At 51.8% G+C, this 27,616-nt stretch overlaps 2 protein-coding genes across 7 annotated transcripts; one reads left to right on the top strand and one right to left on the bottom strand.

Annotated features, from left to right (window-relative positions):
- Positions 1,062-9,899, top strand: SIRT6 (sirtuin 6). 4 transcript variants are annotated; one of them, XM_018050858.1, is made up of 10 exons: positions 1,062-1,208; positions 1,477-1,830; positions 5,472-5,599; positions 6,880-7,062; positions 7,373-7,432; positions 7,956-8,051; positions 8,129-8,209; positions 8,439-8,580; positions 8,771-8,894; positions 8,980-9,899. In XM_018050858.1, the coding sequence occupies exons 2-10, from the start codon at positions 1,627-1,629 to the stop codon at positions 9,015-9,017; spliced, it is 1,056 nt and encodes a 351-aa protein (XP_017906347.1). In that variant the 5' UTR covers positions 1,062-1,208; positions 1,477-1,626; the 3' UTR covers positions 9,018-9,899. The 4 variants fall into 4 exon arrangements, with proteins under 4 accessions (XP_017906347.1, XP_005682622.2, XP_017906348.1 ...); XM_005682565.3 differs by lacking the exon at positions 8,439-8,580 and having other exon boundaries at positions 1,093-1,208; XM_018050859.1 differs by lacking the exons at positions 1,062-1,208; positions 5,472-5,599; positions 8,439-8,580 and having other exon boundaries at positions 1,701-1,830.
- CREB3L3 (cAMP responsive element binding protein 3 like 3) lies at positions 10,080-21,909 on the bottom strand. Of its 3 annotated transcripts, none has more exons than XM_018050857.1 (10): positions 21,684-21,909; positions 21,053-21,181; positions 20,288-20,579; positions 19,333-19,445; positions 17,736-17,873; positions 16,455-16,561; positions 12,934-13,002; positions 11,936-12,020; positions 11,666-11,718; positions 10,080-11,480 (listed from the first exon to the last, which is right to left on the bottom strand). In XM_018050857.1, exons 1-10 carry the CDS (start codon positions 21,708-21,710, stop codon positions 11,219-11,221), a joined length of 1,275 nt encoding a protein of 424 aa, XP_017906346.1. In that variant the 5' UTR covers positions 21,711-21,909; the 3' UTR covers positions 10,080-11,218. The 3 variants fall into 3 exon arrangements, with proteins under 3 accessions (XP_017906346.1, XP_005682625.2, XP_005682624.2); XM_005682568.3 differs by having other exon boundaries at positions 11,666-11,762; positions 17,736-17,870; positions 21,684-21,903; XM_005682567.2 differs by having other exon boundaries at positions 11,666-11,762; positions 21,684-21,900.

Genomic DNA, 27,616 nt, shown 5'->3' with positions numbered 1-27,616 from the left:
TTCATTCACCCCTTCAATTTACCCTGTTCATCAATGTACACATTCACCCACCACCATTTTTCTTTACTCTTGTCTAACAGACTCAATCACACCTACAGCAGGGTGTAACTGACACCCAAGGGAGGAGTCCACAGGTTTTCTGGGCAGGAGGGAATCTGCCGGCTTGGGGAAGGGGAAAGTACCCTTATCTAGGGAGCTGCTTCCTGGAAGAGGTGATGATATATCCACAGGGCCTGCTGGCCGGGCAGGACATTGAGCTGCAGCAGCAGCAAGAGAGGGTATGAATCCTAGACAAAGAAGTAAGGGGTGCATGCATGAATTAGCACGCACTCGCGCGCGTGTGTGTGTGTGAGAGAGAGAGAGAGAGAGAGAGATGGTGCCTCAGCACGGCTGGGACACACACTGGCCTTTCCTTTCTCCCACCTTCCAGGGCTTGGGGGTCAAGGAGCCTGAGGCCCTTAGGGGAGCCTCCATCCTGGGCCTCCCTCACCTCCTTCCCTCCTACCTCCTGCAGTTTCAGTGCTGCCAGCACTAGGCCACCGTGTCCACTGCCGGCTCTGGTTACCTGCTCCCAGCCGGGCCACCAGCTCGCACCCGCAGCTCCCAGCACTCAGCCCTGACACCCGATCAGCTCTGAGCAGGCAGCTGCCCCAGGGGGCCCGAGGATGAGCAGAGGGAGGAGACAGGGTGGCAGCGGGGCTGTCTGTTGGCCAAGGGGCTCTGGCGGGAAGACACGGAGGTTCTTCCCTAACATCGCTGGACTTATTTCAGTTTCTGGAATGAGCCACCTTCTTTCTCTCCTCTCAGCCTTTGTACTAGCGGTTCCTCTGCCAGGAGCCTTCTTTCTGTACCTTCTGTCACCTCCAACTGGCTGATTCTCACTGGTACTCACTGTTCAGATAGTTGCCACAACACCCCTTCTCCAGGAAGCCTTCCTGGTTGCCCCCAGGCTGGGTCAGGCGCCTCCTTTGAGCGCCTTCATTGCCCACGGCCCTCATTATATGCCAGTCAGACTAAGTCACCATTGCCCCGTCACAGGGGGCTGCCGGTGGTCTCCAGCGTCTCGCCAGCACACAGTAGATGCTCAATACATTTCCTGAATGAGTCTTCAAGCCTCCACAACAAGGACATAAGCAGTTTCTCCAGCCTCTTGGTGCGGTCAGGGCTTGTCTTGCTGAGTGATTATCACACACCTGGATAACGTTCAGGTAACTTAGAACAGCGTCCGTGAGCCTCCCTAGTGAGGATCCGAATTGCCTCCTGAACCCAGCACACATGCACAGGATCCCTGAATTTGTATATTTATAAACTTCTGAAATATGCAGGGGGAAGAACCTTGGATTGGAAGCAAGAGTGTGGGTTTCCTCTCAGGCTCTGTCCTGGGACTGGGGGACGCGGGGAGGGAAGTGGGCGTCAGTTTACTCGTTTTCAAAAGTGGAAAGAGGGAACCGATCGCTTCCGCCCTTCATTTTACAGGTGACTGGAGAACTCTCACGTGGACAGTCCCCTAGTATCCAGCCTGGGTCATTGAACAACCCTTTCCCAGGCCCCCACCCCACATGACCAGCGTAAAGGAACCCGGCGGGCCATTGCCAGCAGTTAATATGGCGACTGCGGCGACAGTGCATGGCGCATGCGCCTGGCGAGGGGCGGCCAGGTACGAAAGATGAGAATACGGCTCCTCCTTCTTCCTCGTCCCACCCTATTTCCGGCGGAAGCGGCCGCAACAAGGGAAACTTTATTGTTCCCGTTGGTGCAGTGAGGATGTCGGTGAATTACGCGGCGGGGCTTTCGCCGTATGCGGACAAGGGCAAGTGCGGTCTACCCGAGGTGAGCGCAGCTGGGGGTTCCGACGGCCGCCGTGAAGGCCGTGGGCTGGGCGGGACCGGCTGGCAGTGGGGCATTGTGGGAATATCTGGAGACACTGAGGCTAGACAATGGGAGGGACTTCCCAGTGAGGAGGGGGCGGGAAGTGACGACCCAGTGCGCCTGGGGATGCGACCACGCCCAGCTCCGGGTCGGTCCGGCAGGGGACGGAGGATAGGACCCACTTCGAGAAGTCCTGAAGTTCTAATGGGGGAACAAGGGATGTAGTTCCAGGAGGAAGGCACCGGGGCAAAGGCGGGAGATGGCAATAGACAAACTTGGAGGGCGGATTTGGCCAGAGAGTTTTCCAAAACTGGGGCAGGGTGGGCCTCAAGTGCCAAGTTGAGGATCTGGCACTATCCTGAGGCTGATGAGGATTTTTAGCTGAGGAGGAACCTGGAAGATGGAAATCAGACCCCTCCAGCCTCGCTGAGAGAAATCCCCCCCATGCACTGAGACCTTGGCGGGATCCCTTCGTTCTGGGTCTCTTTCCCTCCTGTAAACTGGAGAGAAGCTTGCCCCCTCCCACAAAGGTTGGTGCGTTCCTTCTGAGTCAGGCATTCACGAGCTCTCAGATGGTGTGAAGCCCCACTCTTCTCTCCTGCCAGTTTTTTCACTTTAACCCACAAACATTTATTAAGCACCTACGTTCATCCTGGGACCACATGGGGAACCAAACAGGCCAAGCCCCCTCGTTCCAGCTGGGAGATAGATAAGCAGCAAATAAATGTAAGGAGTCAGTTGGATAGTGGTCAGCGCTAGCCAGAAAGGTAAAGCAGGTGATGAGAACTGGGGGCTGCATTGCAAACTAGGTGGCTGGTGATAGCCATCACTAAGATAACTCAGCAGTATGAAATACATTTAATGTTATGCAACCATCACCACCATCCATTTACAGAACTTTCTCCTCTTCCAGAACTAAAACTCTGTCCCCATTAAACAGTGACTCTCTATCCCCTTTCCTAGCCTCAGGCCCACCATCTACTTTCTCTTTGTATCTGACTCCTCTTGGGACCTCACATAAGTGAAGTCATACAGTATTTGTGTTTTTGTGTCTGTCTGATTTCACTGAGCATGATGTCCTCAGGTTTCATCTGTATTGAATAATGTGTCCAAATTTTCTTCCTTTTTAAAGCTGAATAATATTCCATTGTATGTGTTGCTGTTCTTCAGTCACTCAGTCATGTCCAACTCTTTGGGACCCCATGGACTGCAGCACGCCAGCCTTCCCTGTCCTTCACTATCTCTCGAGTTTGCTCAAATTCGTGGCCATTGAGTTGGTGATGCCATCTAATCATCTCGTCCTTTGTCATCCCCTTTTCCTCCTACCTTCAATCTTTCCGAGCATCAGGGTCTTTTCTAATGAGTTGGCTCTTCGCATCAGGTGGCCAAAGTATTGGAGCTTCAGCTTCAGTATCAGTCCTTCCAATGAATATTAAGGGTTGATTTCCTTTAGGATTGACTGGTTTGATTGTACGTGTAGACCACATTTGTTAGTATCCATTCATCTGTTAATTGACACTGGGGTTGCTCCCATATTTAGCGACTGTGAATAATGCTACTATGAACATGAGTATGCAAATAAGATAGCTTTTGAGCCAAGATGGAGAGGAAGTGCAAGGGGAGTCATGTAGGTGTCTGGGCAAAGGACATTCCAGGTGGAGGGCTTTGCCTCTGCAAAGCCGTGAGGCTGAACTGTGCCTGGTGTGTTGGAGGAACATCAAGGAGGCCTGTGTGGAGTGAGCGAAGGGGAGAGAGGGAGGAGGGGAGAGCAGGGATGGGGCAGGTCCTGCAGGGCTTTATGGGCCTTGGTGGGGACTTGGATTTTTCCATCAAGAGAGGTGGGAGCCCTGGAGGGCTGTGGGCAGAGAAAGGATGTGATAACAAGCTGCCTTTTCCCACCCATTCCCCTCCTCCTGGGCAAGGCCGTCTGTGGCTTGTGGCCTTGCTCACTGTGGGACATGTTGTAACTTCTCCTGAAACCATGCAACTTGGAGTGGGATTTGAACCCACGGTTCAGTTGAGATCACACCCTTGTCTTAGGACTTAGTGAAGCTCGGTTTCTTTATTTCTCACTGCAGAAAGAATTCAGTGAGACAGAGATATGTGCATGTGTCCATGTTAAGTCGCTTCAGTTGTTTCTGACTCTTTGTGACCCTGTGGGCTGTAGCCTTCCAGGCTCCTCTGTCTATGGGATTCTCCAGGCAAGAATACTAGAGTGGGTTGCCATTTTCTTCTTCAGGGCATCTTCCCAACCCAGGGATTGAGCCCGTGTCTCTTAGGTCTCCTGCATAGGCAGATGGGTTCTTTACCACTAGCACCACCTGAGAAGCCCAAAGTGATAGGTAAGAAGGGGATTTATTTAGAGAGAAACACTATCTGCAGACAGAATGCAGTCTGTCTCAAAAGGTGAGAACAGCCTTGGGAGAAACACTCCACAGACAGGGTGTGAGCCAGCTCAGCAGGTGAGAGGTTCTGAAATACGGTGTGGTTAGTTTTTAGGGGCTGGATAATTTCATGGGCTAGTGAATGGGAGGATTATTCCAATTATTTTAGGGAAGGGGTGGGGATTTCCGGGAATTGGGCCACCTCCCACGTTTTAGCCTTCTGAACTGTCATGTCGTTTATCATGCTGGTGTATTACAGTGAGCATATAATGAGGCTCAAGGTCTACTGGAAGGCTCACCTTTTGCCATCTTGAACCTAGTTGGTTCTAATCAGTTTTTGTCACATTTTATTGATCTCGAGTGGCCTGGGCCTAAAACCGCTTGAAGCGGGACTTGGGTTCTCAGCCAGAAATTGAAGCTGGGCCAAGGTGGTGAAAACGCCAGATCCTAACCACTAGACTAGTGGTCAGTGACAAGGCCCCTGGCCCTTCAGCTTTGCAGAAAAGAGTTTCCACAGAGACAGAAAGTAGTGAAGCAAGTAGAGTATTTATTAGGAGGAAAAAGAGTACCATACATACGGATAGACACGCAGGCAGACTCAGGGAGCGTCCCTGAGTTGTGCTTTTGTGGCAGTTTAAATCACTTCTGTGGGGCATTTCTTCTGGATTTCCTTTGCCCAATCATTTTGATTTGCATGGTTCAGAGTCCATATTTGGTATATCTCAGGATCCTCCCATGTGTGCACATGCATCTCTTAGCTGAGATGGATTCTACTCTGAAGGCCCATGGGTAGATTATCCTTTGGCATCATTCACCTTTGACCTCCAAGGAGCTTTTCTGCCCACGTGTGATCGGCGAGGTCTCCTGACTTCGAGAATGAGAAATACGTGATCTGGGCAGGGCCCAGTGTCCTGCCTTAATTGTCTTGCTATTCTCACCTCAGAGTTTCTTTGGAGCACTGGGAATGAGTCTCCAATCGGTTAACCATTAAGGTGGCGGGGGAGGCAGGGGGCATGTACCTCCTGCCTCACTGTGGCTCTGTCATTCTTGTAGGAAATGGCAACCCACTGCAGTATTCTTGCCTGGAGAATTCATGGACAGAGGAGCCTGGCAGGCTGCAGTCCGTGGGGTCACACAGAGTCGGACATGACTAAAGAGATTTAGCACCTGCCCCACTCCCTTCTGTTTCACTCCCTGCTGCTCTCCCTCACCCAACAGGTCTTCGACCCCCCCGAGGAGTTGGAGCAGAAGGTGTGGGAGCTGGCACAGCTCATCTGGCAGTCCTCCAGTGTGGTGTTCCACACAGGCGCAGGCATCAGCACTGCCTCAGGCATCCCCGACTTCAGGTCGGTGGGCAGGGCGGGAAGTTGAGGCAGGGCCTGCCAGGCTGCCACAGCCTTCCCTGTGAGCTCGCCAGATGAACAGGCATCAAAGCCCATCCTGCTGCCCTCCCTCCCTCTGAGTCTAGGGTGACCCATCAGTCCCCTAGGGTGTTGGGAATGTGTAAGACCCTTCCTTCAAAGCAGGTCCCTTTATATCACACCCAACATTGCCTTTCATTGGTCAGAACTGGGTCATGTGACTGTACCTAGTTGCAAGTGGTGCTGGGAAACATAAGTCTTTTGTCTAGGCCCATTGTGCATGGCTAAATATTGGCTTCTATTATTACCATAGAAACCATCCAGACCTCAGTTTCCTCAACTGCAAGTGAGGGTGTGAGACCAGATAATGTCTAACTTTCCTCTACTTCGGGCAGTCTGTGTTAGACAAGAGTCTCATTGCTGAAAAGCAGGGGTCTCAAAATTGTGGCCTCCAAGTGGCCCCTGTAGGTGTGAAGTTTGCAACCCCACCCAGATGGGCAGGCCTATTGCACTTGTATTCTCTATCTGAGGCTTCTCAGGCCCCCACCATAGACTCTCACAGCAGAAGAGCAGATTCCTCATCTGGAGGAGTGTTAGAACTCTAAGGTGTGAATCTCATCCCCCTTCCATAACCTGCCATAGCTCCCCATTGCCACACTTCAGAGTTCCAAGCACTTCGGGCTGGAAATCAAAGCCTTTCCTGACCTAGCCTTGGTTCAGCTCTCCAGCCTCAGCCCCTGCAGCACCCAGACTGTCTGAACAGCCTTGCCCTTTCCTCTCTGTTCAGAGACAGCTCTGCCTCCTCCAGGAAGCCTTCCCAGAGTCCCACAAAGAGCCCTCACCACTTCCACTGGGCCAGCCCAGCCCTGGGTTGCTCCCTCTGCCCCGGCCCCCAGAGGGCCAGAGGCTCTGTGTCCACCTATGTCTCTTCCTAACGAGATGGAGAACTCCCTGAGGGCAGGGTCTGGGTGCACTTGGGCCCCGGCATCCCCCAGTGCAGGGCCATGGACTCCCTGAGGGCAGGGCCTGGGTGCACTAGGGCCCCGGCATCACCCAGTGCAGGGCCATGCCAAGTGCAGCAGCAGTAAGTGCTGGGTGAGTTGAATAATTTCTGCTGTTATGTACCACGTTCTCCCTCTTTCCTACCTCACCTCCTTTGTCTATATCAATCTCTCTCTCTTTGACTTTTTCCTCTGTTTCTCTTTGTCTGTTTTCTCTCTCCTTGATCTCTAAACTCTCTCTGTCTCTTCCACCTGCTGCCGCAGGGGCCCCCATGGCGTCTGGACGATGGAGGAGCGGGGCCTGGCCCCCAAGTTCGACACTACCTTTGAGAATGCCCAGCCCACAAAGACCCACATGGCGCTGGTGCAGCTGGAGCGCGTGGGCCTCCTGCGCTTCCTGGTCAGCCAGAACGTGGACGGACTGCACGTGCGCTCCGGCTTCCCCAGGTGCCCCCAGTGTCCAGCCCCCTGCCCTGCCTTGAGCGGGCCACCCCTCTCCCTAAGCCTCAGTTTCCTTATCTAGAAAATGGACGTGGATGGCAGCCCCTCCCTTTCCAGGCCCCTGGGGCAGTACAGCGAGGCAGCCAGGGAGGGTTAGCGCTCAGCTGTCAGGTCTCTCAGTCGCTTCTGGAGAGCGGGGCGGGATCCCCTCTTCCTGGTCCTGGGAGGATTCCAGCCCTGAGCCCTCTGGATCTTGGCTGGCTGGGGATCTGGGGATCCTGCTCCTCCGCTGAGCCTCTTCCTTCTCCTTCCACAGAGACAAGCTGGCAGAGCTCCACGGAAACATGTTTGTAGAAGAATGTGTCAAGTGTAAGACGTGAGTGCCACTGCGGGAGGGGCGGGACACAAGTCATGGATAACCCAGGTTGGGCTCCCCAAAAGGTCCTGGTGACTAAGCCTGCCGCTTCTAGAGTCAAGGGTGTGGCCCTTCCACGGTGGGATCTGGGCGTGTATCTTCCTCCTGGGAGGTGTGTTTATTTCCTGCAGCTGCCAAGACAACCACAAACCTGAGTAACTTAAAAACAACAGAAATTCATAGTCTTATGGGTCTGGAAGCTACAAGTCCAACATCAAGGTGTTGGCAGAACCATTCTCCTTCTACAGAGTCTTAACCACTAACCTACCAGGGAAGTCCCCAGGCCAGCTTTTTCATGGAAGGCCCCCTCTGCTTCCCCATCCCCAGCCCCTGCTGGGTTTGCCAGCTGTCACCTCATGTTTAGATTCTGGTCTTACGCTCCTGCACTTTCCTGGAAAAACAGCTCTGTGTGCTTTTTGCATGAGCTGCCCAGGTGGGCTGCCTGGAAACCAGCGGTGAGCTGACCCTTTCCTCCTTGGCACAGGCAGTATGTCCGGGACACCGTGGTGGGCAGCATGGGCCTAAAACCCACAGGCCGGCTCTGCACCGTGGCCAAGTCCAGGGGACTGCGGGCCTGCAGGTGAGTGACCCCTCCCCATGCCCTGGACCCCAGGGGAGGCCACGAGTCTCCTGCTAACTCCCCTGCCCTCCCTACAGGGGGGAGCTGAGAGACACTATCCTGGATTGGGAGGATTCCCTGCCTGACCGGGACCTCACCTTGGCCGACGAGGCCAGCAGGTCTGACCCCAGTGGGTCCCGGGTGGGTGGGTGGGGGAGGGGCAGAAACACAGCCAGCTCCAGCCCCGAAAGGAGTGATCAGCACCCTGTCTGGGCCTTGCTTCACTCATAATAGCTCTTGTACTGAGCCCTCACATACCATCCTCACCACATCCCAGGGTGGGTGCTGCTCAGGCCCATTTCACAGAGGAGGAAACTGAGGCTGGAGCAACTGGACTCCTCCATCCAGGCTGCCCAGCCCAGAAGTGACTGAGCCAGAATCAGAACCCAGGAGTTCCCCACCAGCAGCTCCACTTCTGCCGACAAGGTTGAGGGGTGGCCCGGCAGAAGGGAAGTGTCAGAGGCAGGCCATGGCTGGGCCCCCAGCAGAGGTGGGTGCTGTGTGAGCAGGTCTCCCGGGACTGGCCCCGTTGTGTTGGCAGAGCAGTGAAGCCATGGTGTTTGAGCAAGGGTCAGGGAGTGTATGTGCTGGCCACCACACGCCCTTGCCTCGTGGGGCAGGAGGAGGGCTGCAGAGATCCTTGCTAAGGGGCTTAAACTAATCCTGCCTCCTGGCCCCAGGAGTGCAGACCTGTCCATCACACTGGGCACCTCCCTGCAAATCCGGCCCAGCGGGAACCTTCCCCTCGCCACCAAGCGCCGTGGAGGTCGCCTGGTTATCGTCAACCTTCAGCCCACCAAGCACGTACGTGTGGAAGCCTATCCCTGATATCACCCCTGGACCCCCCTCAAGCCTTCTCCCTCCACCTGACTGTTCCCCGCCTCCACAGGACCGCCACGCAGACCTGCGAATCCACGGTTATGTTGATGAGGTCATGACGCGGCTCATGAAACACCTGGGCCTGGAGATCCCGGCCTGGGACGGCCCCCACGTGGTGGAGAGGGCACTGCCGCCCCTGCCACGCCCACCTGCCCCCAAGCTGGAGCCCAAGGAGGAGGACTCCCCCCAGCTCGACAGCCCAGTGCCTGCCAGCCCCAAGCAGGAACCCACAGCTGAGCCCTGCACCCAGCACAATGGTTCCGGACCCACCAGCCCCAAAAGGGAACAGCCGGACAGCCCTGCCCCTCACAGGCCTCCCAAAAGAGTGAAAACCGAGGTGGTTCCTAGCTGACCAGGGGCCCCGGGGAGGGCGGGTTTTTTTTTTTTAATAGAAACCGTGGGTTCTTTTTCTTTTTTCTTACCAGTCTCACTTTGTTATTCATTTCTGTCCTTTGGGGGAGACCTCAGGGTGCTGAGAGCTGGGCTCCAGGCCCAGGGGCAGACTTGCCGCCCACTGGACCTCCCTTTAACTTGGGGCCTATGGAAGGGGCTTGGCAAGGAGCATCTCTGCCCCAGATTCTGAACTTGGAGCTGACAACCCCACACCTGCTCCACCCCGTCTCCAGCCCCTGACTCAGGGTGTTCTTGGGAGGCGTGACCAGGCCCTCCCTGATTTCCAACCTAAACAGGAATCAAGCCTGTCTGCCCCCTGGACTCTCACACTCCCTAGCCCCTGCCTATCCCCACACAGCCTTCACAGCCCCTCTAGGAGGGAGGGGACACACAGCCACCATTTAGGAGCCAAACTTCATGGCAGGACAGACAACAGAGGTTCACACTGCCTTTGTGGCTGGAGCGAGGCAAGTGGGTCCACCTGACTTCCTCCAGGCTTCCAGAAAAGCCTTCAATGCAATAAAAGAATTTCTTGCATCTTGAGTCTGTATTTACCATCCACAACCTTGCCCAGGGTCCAATCCCTGGGGGTAGAACTGTGTGGTGCTCACGGCCCCTGGTATGTGTGTGTGTGCTGGGACATTCATACAGTCCAGGCCCGGCGGTGAAGGAAGGCTTTACCAGCTGTTGACATTCCTTGAGTCCTCCATTTGTAAATATTGTTTCTGTGATTCTTTAATCCGTGCCCTCTGCTACTAGGCTGTGAGCCCCTCGAGGAGAGAGGCCACATCTAATCGCGATTGCAAATTCCCCCACCAGACCCCACATCCCCACACCTGCGCAAAGCCGGCAGGGATCCGGGTGTGACTCTTTAAAGGAAGAGCGTTGGTGCAGCTGGGGTCCATGCTCCCCAGCTGTGACCTTGGGCGAGTCCCTTCATTCCTGACGGTTCAGTCTCCTCATCCATAAGACAAGCCGGGTTGGCAGCCTAGCCCCCCAGGAAAGCAGCTGCCCCAGGCCTTCCGCGGACTCTCTTGAAGGGTCTGGGGCGGGGCGGGGAGCGGCCAGAGCCGTCAGAACCTCGCGCGCCTGGCGCGCCCAGCCCTCCATCAGCCGCCGCTCTCCAAGGTCCTGAAGACAACCTTGGCGTCTCTCGTAGCCGCTCCAGCCTTGGGGTCCAGGGACTCCCCCGCGTCACTCCTCTATCTTCGGCTGGCCCAGTCCTTCCTTCTGTGGGTTGGGGAGCTTCAGACTCTAATTAGCCCCCACCCCACTCCACCTCCACGCTAGCCGTGTTCTGCCAAGATACTTTATTAAGGATCAAGGCAGTCTAAAAAAAGGAAAAGGTTGTGGGTCATGGCAGCGCCAAAGTTTAGGGCTCACCCCGTGCTCTGGGGCCAGGGTCCCTGCAGACTTGGCTGCTTTCTCCTCCGTGCGTGCAAAGGGACAGGGAGGAGTCCCCAGGGCCGGGGGTGGGGTAGTTATTGAGGCCTGGTGTGTATCGATCTGTCCAGGTCAGGGATCAGTCCGTGTGTGTGTCCCTGTTTCCTTCCGCACCTGCATCTGCATGTAGATTTCTCAGGCTTTGTGGCCTTATGGTCTGTGTCTGAGAATCAGTTTCGGTGTGTACCTGGGTCCCTGGGTCTGTAGCTGTGTATCTGTGCATCTCCATCCTAATATCTTCTCCAGGGTCTCTCTCTCACCTCAGATCCCCATGTCTGTCCCTGTCCACTACAGCACCTATTGAAGCACCCCTGAGCAGAGGGGCCAGGGTGGAGAGGGGGGCAGGGACCCATGGTGCTCACAGCTCGCCCCCTGCTGCCTCCAGCCCCACACGGCCCGGGCTGACTGCTGGCTCAGGCGGGGCACAGTCCAGTAGGGTGGCCCGGTCCAGTGCCTTCACGGAGTTGCCCTGGACCAGAGTTGAGTTGTCCAGATCCTCTGTCGAGTTGTCGAGAGCACGTGTGTCCTGGGATTCCCATTCCTCCGGAAGGCTGCTTGGAGACCTTTCCTGAAGTGCACCAGTGTTGGGCCCGGGGCCGGCGGGGGCCTCGGAGCCTGGTGCAGTGTCGGGAGCCACCCGGGATGCAGCGTCGTTGTGTAGAGTTCTGGAGAAAACTGAGCAAGGGGTTGGGGAGGGTCATGAGGGATGGCCTGAGGGCCGCTTCCCTTCTTTCCTTAGCCCCCAGCCTCAGGGAGCCCTTGCAAGGAGGGCCCTTCCCTTCCCCCAGTGGGGACTGGGGAGCCAAGGGGAATGTGCCCCGGAGGGCTTTTGAAAGAAGAGCAAACTCGAGTCCACCTACCTCGCACAGGTGCGAAGTCTCCGGGGCTCTCGGCTCTGTTGGAGGCGAAAGGGCTGATGGAGGGGAGGATGATGAGGGCGAAGGAGAAGAGCAGGACCTGGTGGAGATGTGGGCGGGGTCACCCCATCCCTCCCCAGCCCGAGCACACAGGAAAACAAGAGTCCCAGAAGACTAGATCATGCTTGACCCGGCGCTCAGGGCTCTGCTCCTACTCATGCCCTCCTCCCCCACAGGCCCCTCTGCCAAGGTTGAGGACACCCCCCCACTCACTGCTATGCAGGTGCCCGTCTGTGCCGATTTGCTGGTGGACTGGACCACAATGGCCTGGAGTTTCTTCAGCTGTTCCAAGAGAGACCTTAATGGAAATGGGAAGCCTTGGCTGAGCCCTGTATGGCCTTCACCTGGCTCCCTGTCCATTTCTAGTATCTCCCAGCCTGGCTGAGGTCTGAATCCTATCCACCCCTCAAGGCCCTATTGCTATTAAAAATCCCAGAAGCTCCCTCAATAAATCTCTACTGAACATCTCACCCACTTTTCTGACACCCAGCCTCCTCCATCCAGGTTGCCATCATTGCTCACCTGGACACCAGCCCCCATCTCTGGTCCCCTCAAGCCTCTCGTGCCCACTCTAGGGTTCACACTCCACACTTTTCAAATGTGATTCAGCTCCCAGCCCTCCAGGTTCCCACCTCCCTTTGAGTAAAAGCCTGAGTCCTCATTGCTGCTTTCTTATCTGTTGGATCTCATCTCAAATGTCACCTTATCTGGCTTCCCTGCCTAAAATAGCCCCCCCCCTCACTCTCTAGCCCCTTCCCACTGTTTGAATGATCTTTTACATAGTTTTGTTCGTCTTGAGTATGTTTCTCACTAGAATATGAGTCTTTTAAGTGGAGGGACTATATCTGTGAGTAATAGTTTTACTCACTATTGAGGTATCAGTACCCAGAACTATGCCTGGCACTGAGTAGATGCTAATAAAAACTGAATTAGCACATGTACCCCAAAGACGGAATCACCTGCAGTTCTCCAGCACACCATACTCCTAGCCTTTGGCCATTCACATGCCATTTCCTCCACTAGCAGCACCTTCCCTCTACGGAACTCTTATACATCCTCTTCTATGCAGCCTGCCCCCCTCTCTGGGTGGAATCCTCACCTTCTGCTCTGCCCTGCTATCACACAGCCTGACCCCCCTTGTTCACCTCTCCTGCAAGAGACTCCAGGGTCAGCTTCCCCCTGTCCTCAGTCCCGGTCACACCAAGACTCACAGGTTCTGCTTTTCAAGATGCAAGACCTTCCTCTGAAGCTCCTGATTCTGGGCGGTGCAGGCTGACATCCTGCAAAGGCAACATCACAGTGACATTCAGAATATGCCTGTGACCCCTACAGATCCCGCGAGCTGCAACTGCTTCAGCCCAAGAACCTAGAGCCCAAGCTCTGCCACCAGAGAAGCCACCTCAGGAGTTCCCTGGTGGTCCAGTGGCTAGGACTTCACACACTCCCGATGCAAGGGGCCCAAGTTGATCCCTGGTTGAGGAACTGGATCCCACATGCTACAGCTAGGAACTCACACAGCCAAATAAATATTTTTAAAAAGAAGAAGAAAGACAAACCACCGCAATGAGAAGCCCGCACATCACAACTAGAGAGTAGCCCCCACTTCCTGCAACTAGAGAAAGATTACGCACAGCAATGAAGACTCAGCACAGCCAACATAAATAAATAAACTTATAAAAAAATAAAATATTCAAATTGTGGCATAAGGATATGTTAGTATCTAGGGAAGAGAATAAATTCTCCCACTAAAAGGCCCTCCTAAATGACTCATGGGATAAAGAAGAATCCACAGTGTAAAGTAGGGAAGATCTAGGAACCAAGTAATGACAACATCCAAATCAAGATGAGTGAGATGCAGCTAAAGACGTGCTGAGGAGAAAACGGATAACCCTGTTACAGTTGAAGCAGCTGAACATGTGCTGTGTGTGCTGTGCCTAGTCGCTCAATCGTGTCTGACTCTTTGTGACCCCATGGACTGTAGCCCGCCAGGCTCCTCTGTCCATGGGGATGCTCCAGGCAAGAATCCTGGAGTGGGTTGCCATGCCCTGCTCCAGGAGATCTTCCCCACTCAGGGATCAAACCCAGGTCTCCTGAATTGCAGGTAGATTTTTTACAGTCTGAGCCACCGGGGAAGCCTGCAGCTGAACATACACGTTTAAAAATCAGCAAAAGAACAACAGAGTAAACTCACTAAAAAAAAAAAAAAAGAAAAACACAATAAAGCTAAGAGTAGAAATAAGGAACTAATACACAAGAGTGGGAGGAAAAGTCAAATTCATTCTTTGAAAACAATAAATAAAGTTCTGGCAAGATTGCTCAAGATAAAAAACAAGCGAAGGTGCAAATATACAACATGAATTATTACAAAGGTCCCAGCTATAAATGATCCAAAGCTTAAAAAAATAATGGGAGAGAACTATGAACTGTCTTATGTCAATAAATTTGAAATGGACAACTTCCCAGAAGAATAACACATCCCAAAATTGACTAGGGAAGAAACAGAAAACGCAGATAGACCTGTAACATTTACTAAAATCACTTTTGCTTTAAAAAGTGAGTGAACTAAGCTTTTATGTTTCCTACCTTGATGCTGGGAAAGACTGAGGGCAGGAGGAGAAGCGGATGACAGGGGATGAGATGGTCGGGTGGCATCACTGACTAAATGGACATGAGTTTGAGCAAGCTCTGGGAGAAGGCGAAGGGCAGGGAAACCTGGCATGCTACAGACCATGGGTTCACAAAGAGTCAGACACGACTGAGCGACTGAACACCACAACATTAAAGAATAATGAGGACCCTGTCTCTCAGTATCCTGTATGAGTTCAGAGAGGTGATCGGATGGGATTAGAGTGCACAGGCGGAGGAGGCGATGGCACCCCACTCCAGTACTCTTGCCTGGAAAATCCCATGGATGGAGGAGCCTGGCAGGCTGCAGACCATGGGGTCACTAAAAGTCGGATACGACTGACCGACTTCACTTTCACTTTTCACTTTCACGCATTGGAGAAGGAAATGGCAATCCACTCCAGTGTTCTTGCCTGGAGAATCCCAGGGATGGGGGAGCCTGGTGGTCTGCCATCTCTGGGGTCGCACAGAGTCGGACACGACTGAAGCGACTTAGCAGCAGCAGCAGCAGCAGAGTGCAGAGGGATTAGAATAAATGGAGACAGTGAGAGACTTTATTTTCTGGGGCTCCAAAATCACTACAGATGGTGACTGCAGCCATGAAATTAAAAGAAGCTTGCTTCTTGGAAGAAAAGCTATGATTAACTTAGACAGCATATTAAAAATCAGAGACATTATTTTGCCAACAAAGGCTCCATCTAGTCAAAGCTATGGTTTTCCCAGTAGTCATGTATGTGAGAGAGTTGGACTATAAAGAAAGCTGAGCGCCAAAGAACCGATGCTTTTGAACTGTTGGTGTTGGAGAAGACTCTTGAGAATCCCCTGGACTGCAAGGAGATCAAACCAGTCAATCCTAAAGGAAATCAGTCCTGAAGATTCATTGGAAAGATGATCCTGAAGCTGAAACTCCAATACTTTGGCCACCTGATGCGAAGAACTGACTCACTGGAAAAGACCCTGATGCTGGGAAACATTGACGGCAGGAGAAGCGGATGACAGAGGATGAGACGCTTGGATGGCATCACCGATTCAATGGACATGAGATTGAGCAAGCTCTGGGAGTTGGTGATGGACAGGAAAGCCTGGCATGCTGCAGTGCGTGGGGTCACAAAGAGTCGGACATGACTGAGCGACTGAACTAAACTGAGAGCGCACAGTTCTTAAGTTGAGGAAGTTCCTCCTTCCCTCCACTCCCCGGAAGGAAGCCATGACAGCTCTGAGGACCAGAGAGGCTCAGACAAGGGAAGTAAACGTCCCACCTACAGGCAAAGAGCCAGGAAGTAACCTCCCTTCTTGGCATAACATCATCTAGGGCAGTGGTCCCCAGCCTTTTTGGCACCTGGGACTGGTTTCAAGGAAGACAGTTCTTCCGTGAATCTGGGGTGTGGAGGGGATAGTCTTAGGATGATTCAAGCACCTTACATTTAATTTTCACTTTATTTCTATTTTATGGAAATCTCAGGATATTCCACCTTGACTTTAGGGTTAGGGTCTGTGCTTCCAGGAGAATCTAGTGCCGCTGCTGATCTCACAGGAGGAGGGGCTAAGGCGGTAATATGAGTGGTGAGGAGCGGCTGTAAACACCATTGCTCCCTTGCCTGCTGCTCACCTCCTGCTGTGCGGCCTGGTTCCTAACAGGCCACAGATTGGTACCGATCCATGGCCCAGGAATTGGGGACCCCTGTTCTAGGGGATTAGGGGCCTCAAAATTGAGCCCTGTACCACCTCTAGGCATTTTTCCATCCTTGCAATTCACATACAAAACGGTCGCTCCCATGTGGCACAGTGGTAAAGAATCCACTTGCCAACACAGGAGACTCAGAAGACATGGGTTCGATCCCTGGGTTGGGAAGACCCCCTGGAGAAGGAAATGGCTACCCAGTCCAGTACTCTTGCCTGGAGAATCCCATGGACAGAGGCGCTTGGCAGGTTACAGTCCATGCAGTCGAACACCACTGAGCAACTGAACACACACGCACATACACACACATACACGCACACACACACACACACGCAGACTGTGACCTTTGCTACACTGCATGCCTCTCTCAGGCCTCAGTCCCCACCCTCCCACCTTGAGTGTGGGGTCCTGGGCCCCCAGCCTTACCGAGTCTCCAGGCCATCAATGTATTCCTTCTTCTTTTTCCGGCTTTCCTGAGCTGACTGTTTGTTTCGGATTTTCCGGCGGATCTTTTTCAGCACTCGCTCCTCATACTGCAGAGTGACGTGGGGAGACTGAGTCAGTCTGAAGGGTCCACTCTCTTGTCCAGACCCCACAATTTCACCCCCAGTATTCTCCCAAGGGAGCCAGACTCAGGGACTTGAGGGCAGACCCTTCATGGCTTGAAGGCCAGATTTTCTGTCCTCAAACTCCTTCAGAGTCTCTTGTGGTTGTGCGGGCGGGAGGGATGGGAATGGTCCTGATTTCCTGATGGTCTTCCCTGCTCCCAATCCCAGTTCCATTAACAACTAGATTTTGTGCACTGGTGCAATCGCGCCACCGTCTGGCCACGTGTGGGATTGGCGCCTTTTCCGAGGCCAGTTATCACTAAGAGAAGTCTTTCCATTGGAAAAGGCAAACTCAGGTATTGATACTGAGTGAACAGGCTGGATGGCATCACTGACTCGATGAATGTGAGTCTGAGTGAACTCCGGGAGTTGGTGATGGACAGGGAGGCCTGGCGTGCTGCGATTCATGGGGTCGCAAAGAGTCGGACATGACTGAGCGACTGAACTGAGCTGAACAGGCTGAGTGGAGGCCGCGGCCAGCTAGAAAGCCCCCACTGTGTTGGCTTTGAGTATGAATTTTCTGGTTCTGGTGACAGACACATCCTAACATTCTAGTTGTGTGTGCTGTGCTTAGTCACTAGTCGTGTCCGACTCTTTGTGACCCCACCGACTGTAGCCCACCAGATTCCCCCGTCCACGGGAATTCTCCAAGCAAGAATACTGGAGTGGGTTGCCATGCCCTCCTGCAGGGGATCTTCCCAACACAGGGATCGAACCTAGGTCTCCAGCATTGCAGGCGGTTTCTTTACCGTCTGAGCCACCAGTTAGGGAGATGTAAAGGTGAGACTCAGGCTTCCCAGGTGGTGCAGAAGTAAAGAATCCACCTGCCAATGCAGGAAATGCAAGAGACATGAGTTTGACCCCTGGATCGGGAAGATCCCCTGGAGTATGGAGTGGCAACCCACTCCAATATTCTTGCCTGAAGATTGCCATGGACAAAGGAACCTGGTGGGCTACCATCCATAGGGTCGCAGAGTTGGACATGACTGAGCGTGCACACACACACACACACGCACGCACACAAAGGTGAGACTCGTGGGCATACTGCTGCAGGAAATGGGGTGAGGCCCAGAGCCAGGGGTCCCACTGACTGACTCACTTTGGTAAGGGGCAGCTGAGTGGGCAGAGTGATGCCTTCTTTGGCTAGTAGCTTCTTCTCATCCTCCGTCAGCACCAGCTCCTGGCAGTGCCCAGTCCCAGGTCGCAACAGGTGGGGGGCTGCCAGGTGATGTTGCTGCTGTGGGGAAACCAGGAGAACTGCTTTGGGGGCAGAGACAGCGACTGCCTCTGGGAAATAAAAGGCATCGAGAAACAATTGATCCATTCGCTGTTAGGTCCACACCGGCATTAGGGCTCCAAAGAACCAGCCCACAGCCATTCCGTTTCCAGCAATTCATCTTACAGATACAAGTGTGGTTTTTTCTTTGTTTGTTTCACAAATAGTCATTTGACAGTTACGTGTTTAGCACCTACTACAGGCTACGCACTGCTCCGGGCTCTGAACATTCCTTGCAGCTCTTGTCTGCAACAGCAAACGGAAAATCCAACAAACAGGATGTAGGATAAGTAAGCCTCCGGGAAAAGAGGGTGAGGGGTGGTTCTCCCCAGGTACCTGTTTGTACCTTTGGAACTTGGACTGTGTGCATGCATTTGACTATTCAAAAAATTTTCAAACTAAATTTAAATCACGAAATAGAAACACTGAAAACAAAAGAACCGTGTGATCAGACAGCCAAGTCCTAGGAATGTCGCACCATGACTGAGGAATAAAGGTAGAGACTGGAGCAGCCTGCTATCTATCTAATCAAATTCCAATCCCTGGAATTCCAGGCCATTGATCAGTCCAACCATTTTCTCTTCAGGGCTCAAGCCTCAGTGTATTCATCTGCAATATGGGAATAAGGCCTCCCACTTCCAAAAGTTGTTCACACACAGAACAATGATATTAAACTTGATATTTTTACAAAATCCAGTTAGCATTTCCAAAGCAGTCATTTGTCTTTCCTATCCTTCAAGACTTGCTGAAGTTCTGTCTCCTCCAGGAAGCCTTCCTGGACCTGCAATGCCCCTCTAGCCTCTCTCCCTTATGGATACACTTCCCTAAGCAGTCACTGTCCCCTCTTGACCATGAGGTCCCCACAGACTGATCACACAGCTGATGCTCACTGCAGGTCTCTCAAGTCAAGAGGGGTGTTCTGGTCTTTTTTAGAGATTGTCAGGACAACTTTAGGCATCAGGAGATCAAATCCTGACTTGGCCACTTGCTTGCTGTGTGACTTTGGGTCTGCGGCTTAACCTCTCTGGGGACTGGTTTTCTCATCTGTGAAAGGGAGCAGGGCACTAATTGGGTTCTCAGGCCTGGTTTGCCCATAGCGGAAGCTCAGGGCAAGATAAGATAGCCCAAGGTAAGCATACAAAGGGCACAATAGACCCAATAGGTCAGCTTAGGAATTGGGCCTGCTGCAGCTGTGTGATTTAAGGCAAATTACTAAAGCTCTCTGTGCCCATTTCCTCATATGTGAAATTAAGATAATAGCCTCAATTTTCAGGGTTGCTATGAACTAAAACACCTGGGACCAAATACCAATCCCTGTCTGTGACTGTCTTCCAGTTTTCAAAATGGGTGTATTGGGGCCCCATGAGCCCAGTCCCCCTCCCAGCTCTGATGCTCCAGGGGGCAGGTGGGGGCTGCTCACCAGGTCCCCGCTGCTGCCGGAGAGGAGGAGGTCCTTGACTGTGAGGTTGTAGCGTGAGGGCGAGTCAGCCAGGTCAGTCTGCTCCTCGGCATAGATGCCTGGGCTCCACATTTCTAACAGGGCACATGTGGATGGAGATAGGGGTGGGGGTCAGGCAGGGGGCCTTGAGCTCCCAGGTCCTACCTGCCTCCTCCAGCAAAGCTACAGCATCGACCCTAATGTGCTAGGCATTGTTGCCTGGCTTGGGACTCCAGGACCAGGTGCCTCAGTCTCCCCTCTGCCATAAGACGGGGACCCCAGTTCATCGGAACGTTGTTAGGGACCCACGGCCAGCCCAAGAGGGAGTGGCTGTTATCACTCTGCATTAGGGGCTGGATCTGCAGCCAGCCTGGCCTTATCTCCTCCTGGGGGCAGGGACCAGTTCTGATTCACCCACAGTTCCCTCCCACGAGCTACCTGGCACCCCATAGGTGAGCTGCTCTGGAGAGCAGTCTTCCGAGTCAGATGGCCCTTGCTTCTAATCCCAACTGGGCGGAGCTGTGTGACCTTGGGTAAGGGAGTAAACCTCTCTGAGCCTCAGTTTTGTCAAGTCTCTAATGGGACTAATAAGCACTCCCACCCCATTGTGGGGCTCAAAAGACAAAGGATGCTCTCTTGGTGGAGTCTTCTGCATCAGGCCTTTCCCCAGGTCTTGGGGAGCACTCCAAGGCCTGGGATCCCACAGTCTCACGAACTTTCATTGAGTCTCCTATGAACCAGGCGTGGAAGGTATAAAAAATGAGGTTGCCAGCACAATGCTTGAGGCAGATGGCATCCCAGCTCTGCAGCTCTGACTCATCTCTTAACCATCCGGAAAATGGGTCCATGACAGCACACCAGTGCCCATCTCAAAGGGTGGATTTGTGCATTCAGTGCCTGGGATAAGGCAAGGATAGTCGGCTGACACAGGACTCACCCACGTCTATGGCAACAGAAGTCTCAAGCCTTGGGGCCACTGGCCCAAGGTGCCTGGCAGGGCAGGTGGGGCCAGGATGGTAGGAGGGGCAGGGCCCCTTGCAAGACTCCACACTATGGCAGCCGGCAGGGGTGGCAGGCACCCCACCGCGTGGAGGCGTGTCCTGGGGGTCAGAGGGCAGATCTTCTGAGATGCCACTGTCACTGGCAGCGGGGGACCAGGTTGGGGAGTCTGAATCTCCAGAACCCAGGATGGAGTTGAGGAAGTCATCAGAGTCCGCACCTGGAAGGACCTGTTGGGACAGAGAGCACCGGTGGGAATGAGGAGGTCTATGCTTTGCTTTGCATTGCTATGTGACTCTGGGCAAGCCGCTGACCCTCTTTGGGCCTCACACGTCCTTTCTGTAATATGGAAAGAACTAATGTTCCTTGCCCACTGGCGTTGCTGGAGCCTGAACACAATTGTGTAGCTCGGGAACAACTTCAAACCGTGTCAAGTGAGGAACAAGCCCCAAGTTTAAGTCTGGAGCCAACTTCAAACTGCTGTGTGACCCAGGACAAGTTACCACTCCTCTCTGGGCCCTGCTTTCCACCCCTTTAAGAAGAAGGCGATGTCATCTGGCCTTTAGGGTCGCTGAAAGGTTTTATACAATAATGTGCTTTGCTAGAATCACACACGTGCGTGGTAAAGGCACAAAGCTGAGCGGAGTCCCGGCTCTGACCCGGGGGTCGGGGGGAAGGTGGGGATGACGCATTGGGTTATCACCTGGTCCTGCCCACGGCCCCAGTCCTCTCCCAGCTCTATGTGTCTCAGGACGCCGTCCTGCCGGTCAAACAGGAGATCCAGGAGTTCCAGGCTGTCGATAGGGCCCATGGGAGTGCTGGAGGAAGCCATCTGGGGCGAGGAGGGGACACCTGTGAGAGTCACGCAGCCCCTCTCCTGCCCACCACCCATCTGCCACTACCTGAGGTACCTTCCCCTCTGCTTCAGTCCCAGCTGCAGCCTCCAGGTCAGCCTGCCCCTCCTGCCTGCGGAGCCTCAATCTCCAAGTCTCTGTTATGGGGCCAACCCAGAGGCTCCTAGGAGCCAATTTATTTAAAAAGCGCTAGACAGCTGCCCCCGTGGGGATGGACAGCGGATGAAGCTAGCCCCCTCTTGCATTCCCATTCTGTCAGAATCCCTCCCCACACCCACCCTTTTCTGGAAGGCAGGGAGGCCCAGAATAAAGTCCAGCAGCAGCCCGGAATAGAGACACAATCTTGGTCATTGTATTCTCCCTCTGGGTCTCAGTCTTCCCATCTGTACAACGGGGTGGGAGGTGCCTGCCAATTCTGGGAGCTTGGGGAGAGTTCCTGGTATAAATCGTCCCTCCCCTGGGGACCCGTGCAGGTCTCACCTTTCCAACGGTTAAATCCCCATCCATGAGCCCCGCTAGCTCCTTCTCCAGACCTCCTGCGTCTGCCTCAGGCCGGAGGCTCAGTCGGCCATCCGCTCTCCCGGGCTCAGCTGCGTCTTCTCTGTGGTTGTTACCACTCCCCAAAAGATGCTGAAATAGTCCCGAGAAGCTCCCAGCCCACCCCAAGGTGCTGACTGGGCAACAGGCAGGACGGACAGAGTTAAGGGCCAATGACAGCGGGGCAGACTAGGGGGAGGGGCGGGAAGACCGTTATCTCGCATGTTTTGTGCTTTTCCAGTCGCAGTGGGCAAAGGCCAAAGTCTGGGGTGCCGCAGCTCCAGCATGACCTTTCCCCTACTTTCGGAGACTGTTTCTTTCCATAGTCCCCGGATGTCGGCTCCAAGAGAGCCCAGAGCCCTTGGCCAGTCCCGTCCACTCCCAGAACAAAACAGAACCCAAAATAATAGCCCAAACTTTTGGGGGCTCCCTTCCTTCAGCCAGGAGTTCCCTTCTTTCATCACAGCGGGCAACCCTCAAAGCCCCGTTCCCCCAGGCAAGGTCTCTCCGGCCAAACCAGAGCAATCAATTCCTTCTAGAACCTTCTAGCGTTCACTTACTCGCAACAGATATTTATTGCAAGCCAAACTGAGTCCTGCCTCAGGGCCTTTGCACTGGCTGCTTCCTCTGCCTGGAAGGCATATCTGCTCAACCCAGCTCTCTCACTGTGTTCATACATTTCTGAATATTTGCTATTTATGGAACCCAGCCCAGACGACTGAGCAGGCCCTCTCGGATTCCATCCACCCCCAACACACAGAACCAGGGAGGAGGCCCCCACTCCTTACCTCTCGATCACATCACTGTTTTCATGGAACTCACTACTGGAAATTTTCTTGTTTACTTACCTATATTCTTCTCTCATTGCTCCTCTGCCCTTTCATGTGAGCACCTTCAGGGGGAGAATAGAGGCTCTTTTGCTCTCAGCTGGGTCCCCAGTGTCTTAAAGATGCCCAGCACACAGCAGGCACTCCATCAACTCTTACTCATCTGGCAACTCCTAGGACAGTGAACAAGCTAGATCATAAAAGCATAAACATAAGCTGACAAATGGGTGAATGCTACCAAGAAGTGAAATGTAACCATGTACACAGCAACACAGGGCTGGCAAAGACTTTATTTTTATTTTTTTAATGCTTTAAAAAAATTAGTGTGCTTTCTTTGAACTGCCTGCCATGAATTTTTCTTTTCTTTTTTTTTTTTTTTTGGCCACATTTCATGTGGGATCTTAGTTTCCTGATCCAGGATCGAACCTGCATGCCCTGCATTGGAAGAAGGATTCTTAACCACTGGACCACCAGGAAAGTTCCAGGATTCTTTCGGAAGGTGACATTTAAGTACAGTCCTAAATGACGAGCAAGAGCTCAGCCACTGGAAGATCTGGTGAAAGACTGTTTCAGGTCAAGGAACAGCTCATGCAAAGTCCCTGGGGCAGGACTCGACCTGGTGTGTTGGAGGAACAGCAAGGAGGCCTGCGTGTCTGGAGAACAGTGAGTGAAGGGCAAGAGGAAGGAAAGGAGGACACGGAGGGAACAGAGCAGGTCATGCAGAGTCTTGTGGGCTGTGGCAAGAAGTTTAAGTTAGTCGCATCTTTTTGTGATCCTGTGGACTTTAGCCCACCAGGCTTCTCTATCCATGGGATTTCCCAGGCAAAAATACTGAAGTGGTTGCCATTCCCTTCTCCAGGGGATCTTCGCAACCCAGGGATTGAACTTGGGTCTCCCGCATTGCAGGCAGACTCTTTACCATCTGAGCCACCAAGAAAACCCACTGGTTTATACTAAATACAGTGGAAGCTCTTGGGAGCTTAGTGAATGGATGAAAAGCCTTCTGTATGCTGGCCAAGATGCTAGATGCTAGGTTTACACAGTAACTCAAACACTCTCCTTGCTCTCAAGAAATACACATTTGGTATATGTTTCTCCATGGGCCAGCAATTATTTATTCAGGCAACAAAAATTTAAGACCTACTATGAGCTGTGCCAGAGTGTTGCTCTTCTCTCACAATAACACCTGTGGTTGTCACAACTGGGGGTGCTCCTGGAGTGAGTGCTCCACACTGCTCCACACCTCACAGTGCCCAGGACAGCCCCCCACAGGGAATGCCTGACCTTGATGTTAGCAGTGCTGGGCAGGAGGACCCTTGCGTTACGGTGACTGCCCCCACACACCAGATACTGGTAACATTAGCTCACTCTTGGCCTCTGCATCTTTCCTTTCCTTTTTTCACTACTCTGCGTTGGATTTTCAAGGGGTTTGTTTGGTTTGGTTTGGCTTAGTGTTCCCAGTCGTAATATTTATTCAGCCTTGGCTTGTGGAGGCACCTTTCCAGGACTGTCTTGGCAGGTGTAGAAAGTAGGTGAAGGTTGACTTCTGGACTTGTCTCTACCTCCCCCTCACTCCCATTTATGACTCTCAGGAGCCCAGTACCCTTGACATAGAACTTGTCCTCATCTTCTCATCCAAATCTGCCTCAATAAATGATCTAGCATTACTCACTTAACACCTACATGGGTATTTAGACCCCCACAGTCTTTTCCGCAGGATATTGGTTACTTTTTTGTAATTTTATTTTAATCAATTAATTCATCTATATTTTCTTGGCCATGCCACATGGCATGTGAGATCTTAGTTCCCGAACCAGGGATTGAACTCATGCCCCTTGCATTGGAAGCACAGAGTCTTTTTAACCACCAGACCACCAGGGATGTCCCCTTTTATAATTTTATAGCCATTGGCTTTAGAAGGCTTTCATATGCCCTAGTGAAAAGATGGGGCTTCCAGGTGGCACACTGATAAAGAATCCACCTGCAATGTAGGACGTGCAAGAGACATGGGTTCGATCCCCAGGTCCAGAAGATCCCCTGGAATAGGAAATGGCAGTTCACTCCAGTATTCTTGCCTGGAAAGTTCCATGGACAGAGAAACCTGAAGGGTTAGAGTCCCTGGGACCACGGAGATCCGGACAGGACTGAGCACAATGAAGAGATGCCTGAAAAGGTAAAATGAGGATAAGCACTTGAGGGACAAGAGGACTTTTTGATGCCCTTGATAGCATGATCTAACTTACCGGACACAAACACATGCTTCAGAGCAATGCTAAGTTGGAATCTAAGGTAAAATTCCCACGATAGATTCCACCAATGAGTTTAAGTATAAAACACAACACAAGACACAAGAGGATGCTGTGGTCAAACAAGACTGAGGGACGCTGTGTTAATAAACAGCTTTGTGGAACTTGTCAGAGCCTTTACAATACTCCGTAACACTCTCAGGAGGTATGAATTTGTAGCATTTCTCAAACATCCTTGTTACGTGTGAGCTTCGCTTCTAATTGTTACTTGATTCATACGGAACCATTTCTGACTCATGATAACATTTAAAGATACCCACTAGCCTGACTAGGGGCTTCCCTCGTGGCTCGACGGTAAAGTGTCTGCCTGCAATGCGGGAGATCCGGGTTTGATCCCTGGGTCAGGAAGATCCCCTGGAGAAGGAAATGGCAACCCATTCCTGTACTCTTGCCTGGAAAATCCCATGGATGGAGGACGATGGTAAGCTATGGTCCGTGGGGTTGCAAAGAGTCGGACACGACTGAGCAACTTCACTAGACTAGCCTGACTACAATAAAAAAAGACAACATCAGATGTTGGTGGAAAATATGGAGCAACCAGAATTCTCCCCTGTTGTTGGTGGGAATCAAAATGGTCCAACCTCTTGGGGAAACTTTGGAAATCTGGGCAATCTCTTACAGTTAAAGATGCATTTACCATATGACTTAGCAATTGTATTCCTGGGTATCTACCTAAGAGAAATGTAAATATATGTTCACAGAAAGACTTGTACATGAATGTTCATAGCAATCTTATTCATAATTGTCCCAAACAGTAAACAACTCAAATATCCAATAATAGGGGAGTAGATAAACTGGTATATCCATACAACACAATGCTACTTATCAATAAAAAAGAATAAATTACTATTAACTATACATTCAACAACACATATGAATTTCAAATGCATAATGATAAAAGAAGCCAGATGCAAAAGCATGTATACTGTAAGATTCCATTTAAATGATACCCAGAGAAGAGGCAAAAGTAATTCTTGGTGGGAATTCCCTGGCAGTCCAGCAGTTGGATGCGGCATTACCAATGCAGGGGGCACATGTTCATCCCTGGTCAGGGAACTAAGATCCCCCATGGCTTGTGACTCGACCAAAAAAGAAACAGTAATTCTTGGTGATAGAAAGTGGTTCAGTTCAGTTCAGTCACTCAGTCATGTCCGACTCTCTGCAACCCCATGAACTGCAGCACGCCAGGCCTCCCTGTCCATCACCAACTCCCGGAGTTTACCCAGACTCATGTCCATTGAGTCAATGATGCCATCCAACCATCTCATCCTCTGTTGTCCCCTTCTCCTCCTGCCCTCAATCTTTCCCAGCATCAGGGTCTTTTCAGCTCTTTGCATCAGGTGGCCAAAGTATTGGAGTTTCAGCTTCAACATCAGTCCTTCCAATGAACACCCAGGACTGATCTCCTTTAGGGTGGACTGGTTGGATCTCCTTGCAGTCCAAGGGACTCTCAAGAGTTTTCTCCAACACCACAGCTCAAAAGCATCAATTCTTCGGTGTTCAGCCTTCTTCACAGTCCAACTCACATCCACACATGACCACAGGAAAAACCATAGCCTTGACTAGGCGGACCTTTGTTGACAAAGTAATGTCTCTGCTTTTTAATATGCTGTCCAGGTTGGTCATAACTTTCCTTCCAAGGAGTAAGTGTCTTTTAATTTCATGGCTGCAATCACCATCTGCAGTGATTTTGGAACCCAGAAAAATAAAGTCCGCCACTGTTTCCACTGTTTCCCCATCTATTTGCCATGAAGTGATGGGACCAGATGCCATGATCTTTGTTTTCTGAATGTTGAGCTTTAAGCCATCTTTTTCACTCTCCTCTTTCACTTTCATCAAGAGGCTCTTTAGTTCTTCTTCACTTTCTGCCATAAGGGTGGTGTCACCTGCATATCTGAGGTTATTGATATTTCTCCCAGCAATCTTGATTCCAGCCTATGCTTCATCCAGCCCAGCGTTTCTCATGATGTACTCTGCATATAAATTAAATATGCAGGGTGACAATATACAGCCTTGACATATTCCTTTTCCTATTTGGAACCAGTCTGTTGTTCCATGCCCAGTTCTAACTGTTGCTTCCTGACTTGCATACTGGTTTCTCAAGAGGCAAGTCAGGTGGTCTGGTATTCCATCTCTTTCAGAAGTTTCCACAATTTATTCTGATCCACACAGTCAAAGGCTTTGGCATAGTCAATAAAGCAGAAATAGATGTTTTTCTGGAACTCTCTTGCTTTTTCGATGATCCAGCAGATGTTGGCAATTTGATCTCTGGTTCCTCTGCCTTTTCTAAAACCGGCTTGAAAAAAGTGGTTACCTGGAGTAGAATGGGGAATTGAGTGGACACAGGCAAGAAGAAACTTTCTAGGGTGGAGAAAATATTCCATATCTTATTTTTAGTTTTGGTTACCTGGCTGTCCAGAATTGTCAGAACTCACCAAATTGAACACACCTAAGATCTATGTATCATTATTATAAATTAATTCTTCCTCAATAAAAAGCATACTAAATATATAATGAACAATCACATACATGATACATTTATACATAAATTTACACATATGTAAAACATTAGAAACGACCAAAATATTCATCCGTAGGTAATTAATTAATAGAGTCTGATGCGTTAACACACTGGAATATTACATAGCTGTGACAGTGAATGAGGATTATCTTTACGTGCTGGTATGGTACGATATTGAAAACATATGGTTATTTATATTTGAGAAATCAGTGTTTCTCAATA

The sequence above is a fragment of the Capra hircus genome, chromosome 7 (genome assembly GCF_001704415.2).
Source record: "Capra hircus breed San Clemente chromosome 7, ASM170441v1, whole genome shotgun sequence".
NCBI classification, from domain to species: Eukaryota; Metazoa; Chordata; class Mammalia; order Artiodactyla; family Bovidae; genus Capra; species Capra hircus.
This window is presented reverse-complemented; position numbering and strand designations above follow the sequence as displayed.

Coding starts and splice junctions, on each gene's coding strand:
- SIRT6 (XM_005682565.3), top strand. CDS start 1,627: ATGGCGCATGCGCCTGGCGAGGGGCGGCCAGGTACGAAAGATGAGAAT. Junction 7,063..7,372: donor GTGCGCTCCGGCTTCCCCAG/GTGCCCCCAGTG, acceptor CTCCTTCCACAG/AGACAAGCTGGCAGAGCTCC. Junction 8,052..8,128: donor AGGGGACTGCGGGCCTGCAG/GTGAGTGACCCC, acceptor CCCTCCCTACAG/GGGGGAGCTGAGAGACACTA.
- CREB3L3 (XM_005682567.2), bottom strand. CDS start 21,710: ATGGATGGGGATTTAACCGTTGGAAAG. Junction 21,182..21,683: donor GGGATTTAACCGTTGGAAAG/GTGAGACCTGCA, acceptor TCCTCGCCCCAG/ATGGCTTCCTCCAGCACTCC. Junction 11,763..11,935: donor AGACGGGCACCTGCATAGCA/GTGAGTGGGGGG, acceptor CATCTCCACCAG/GTCCTGCTCTTCTCCTTCGC.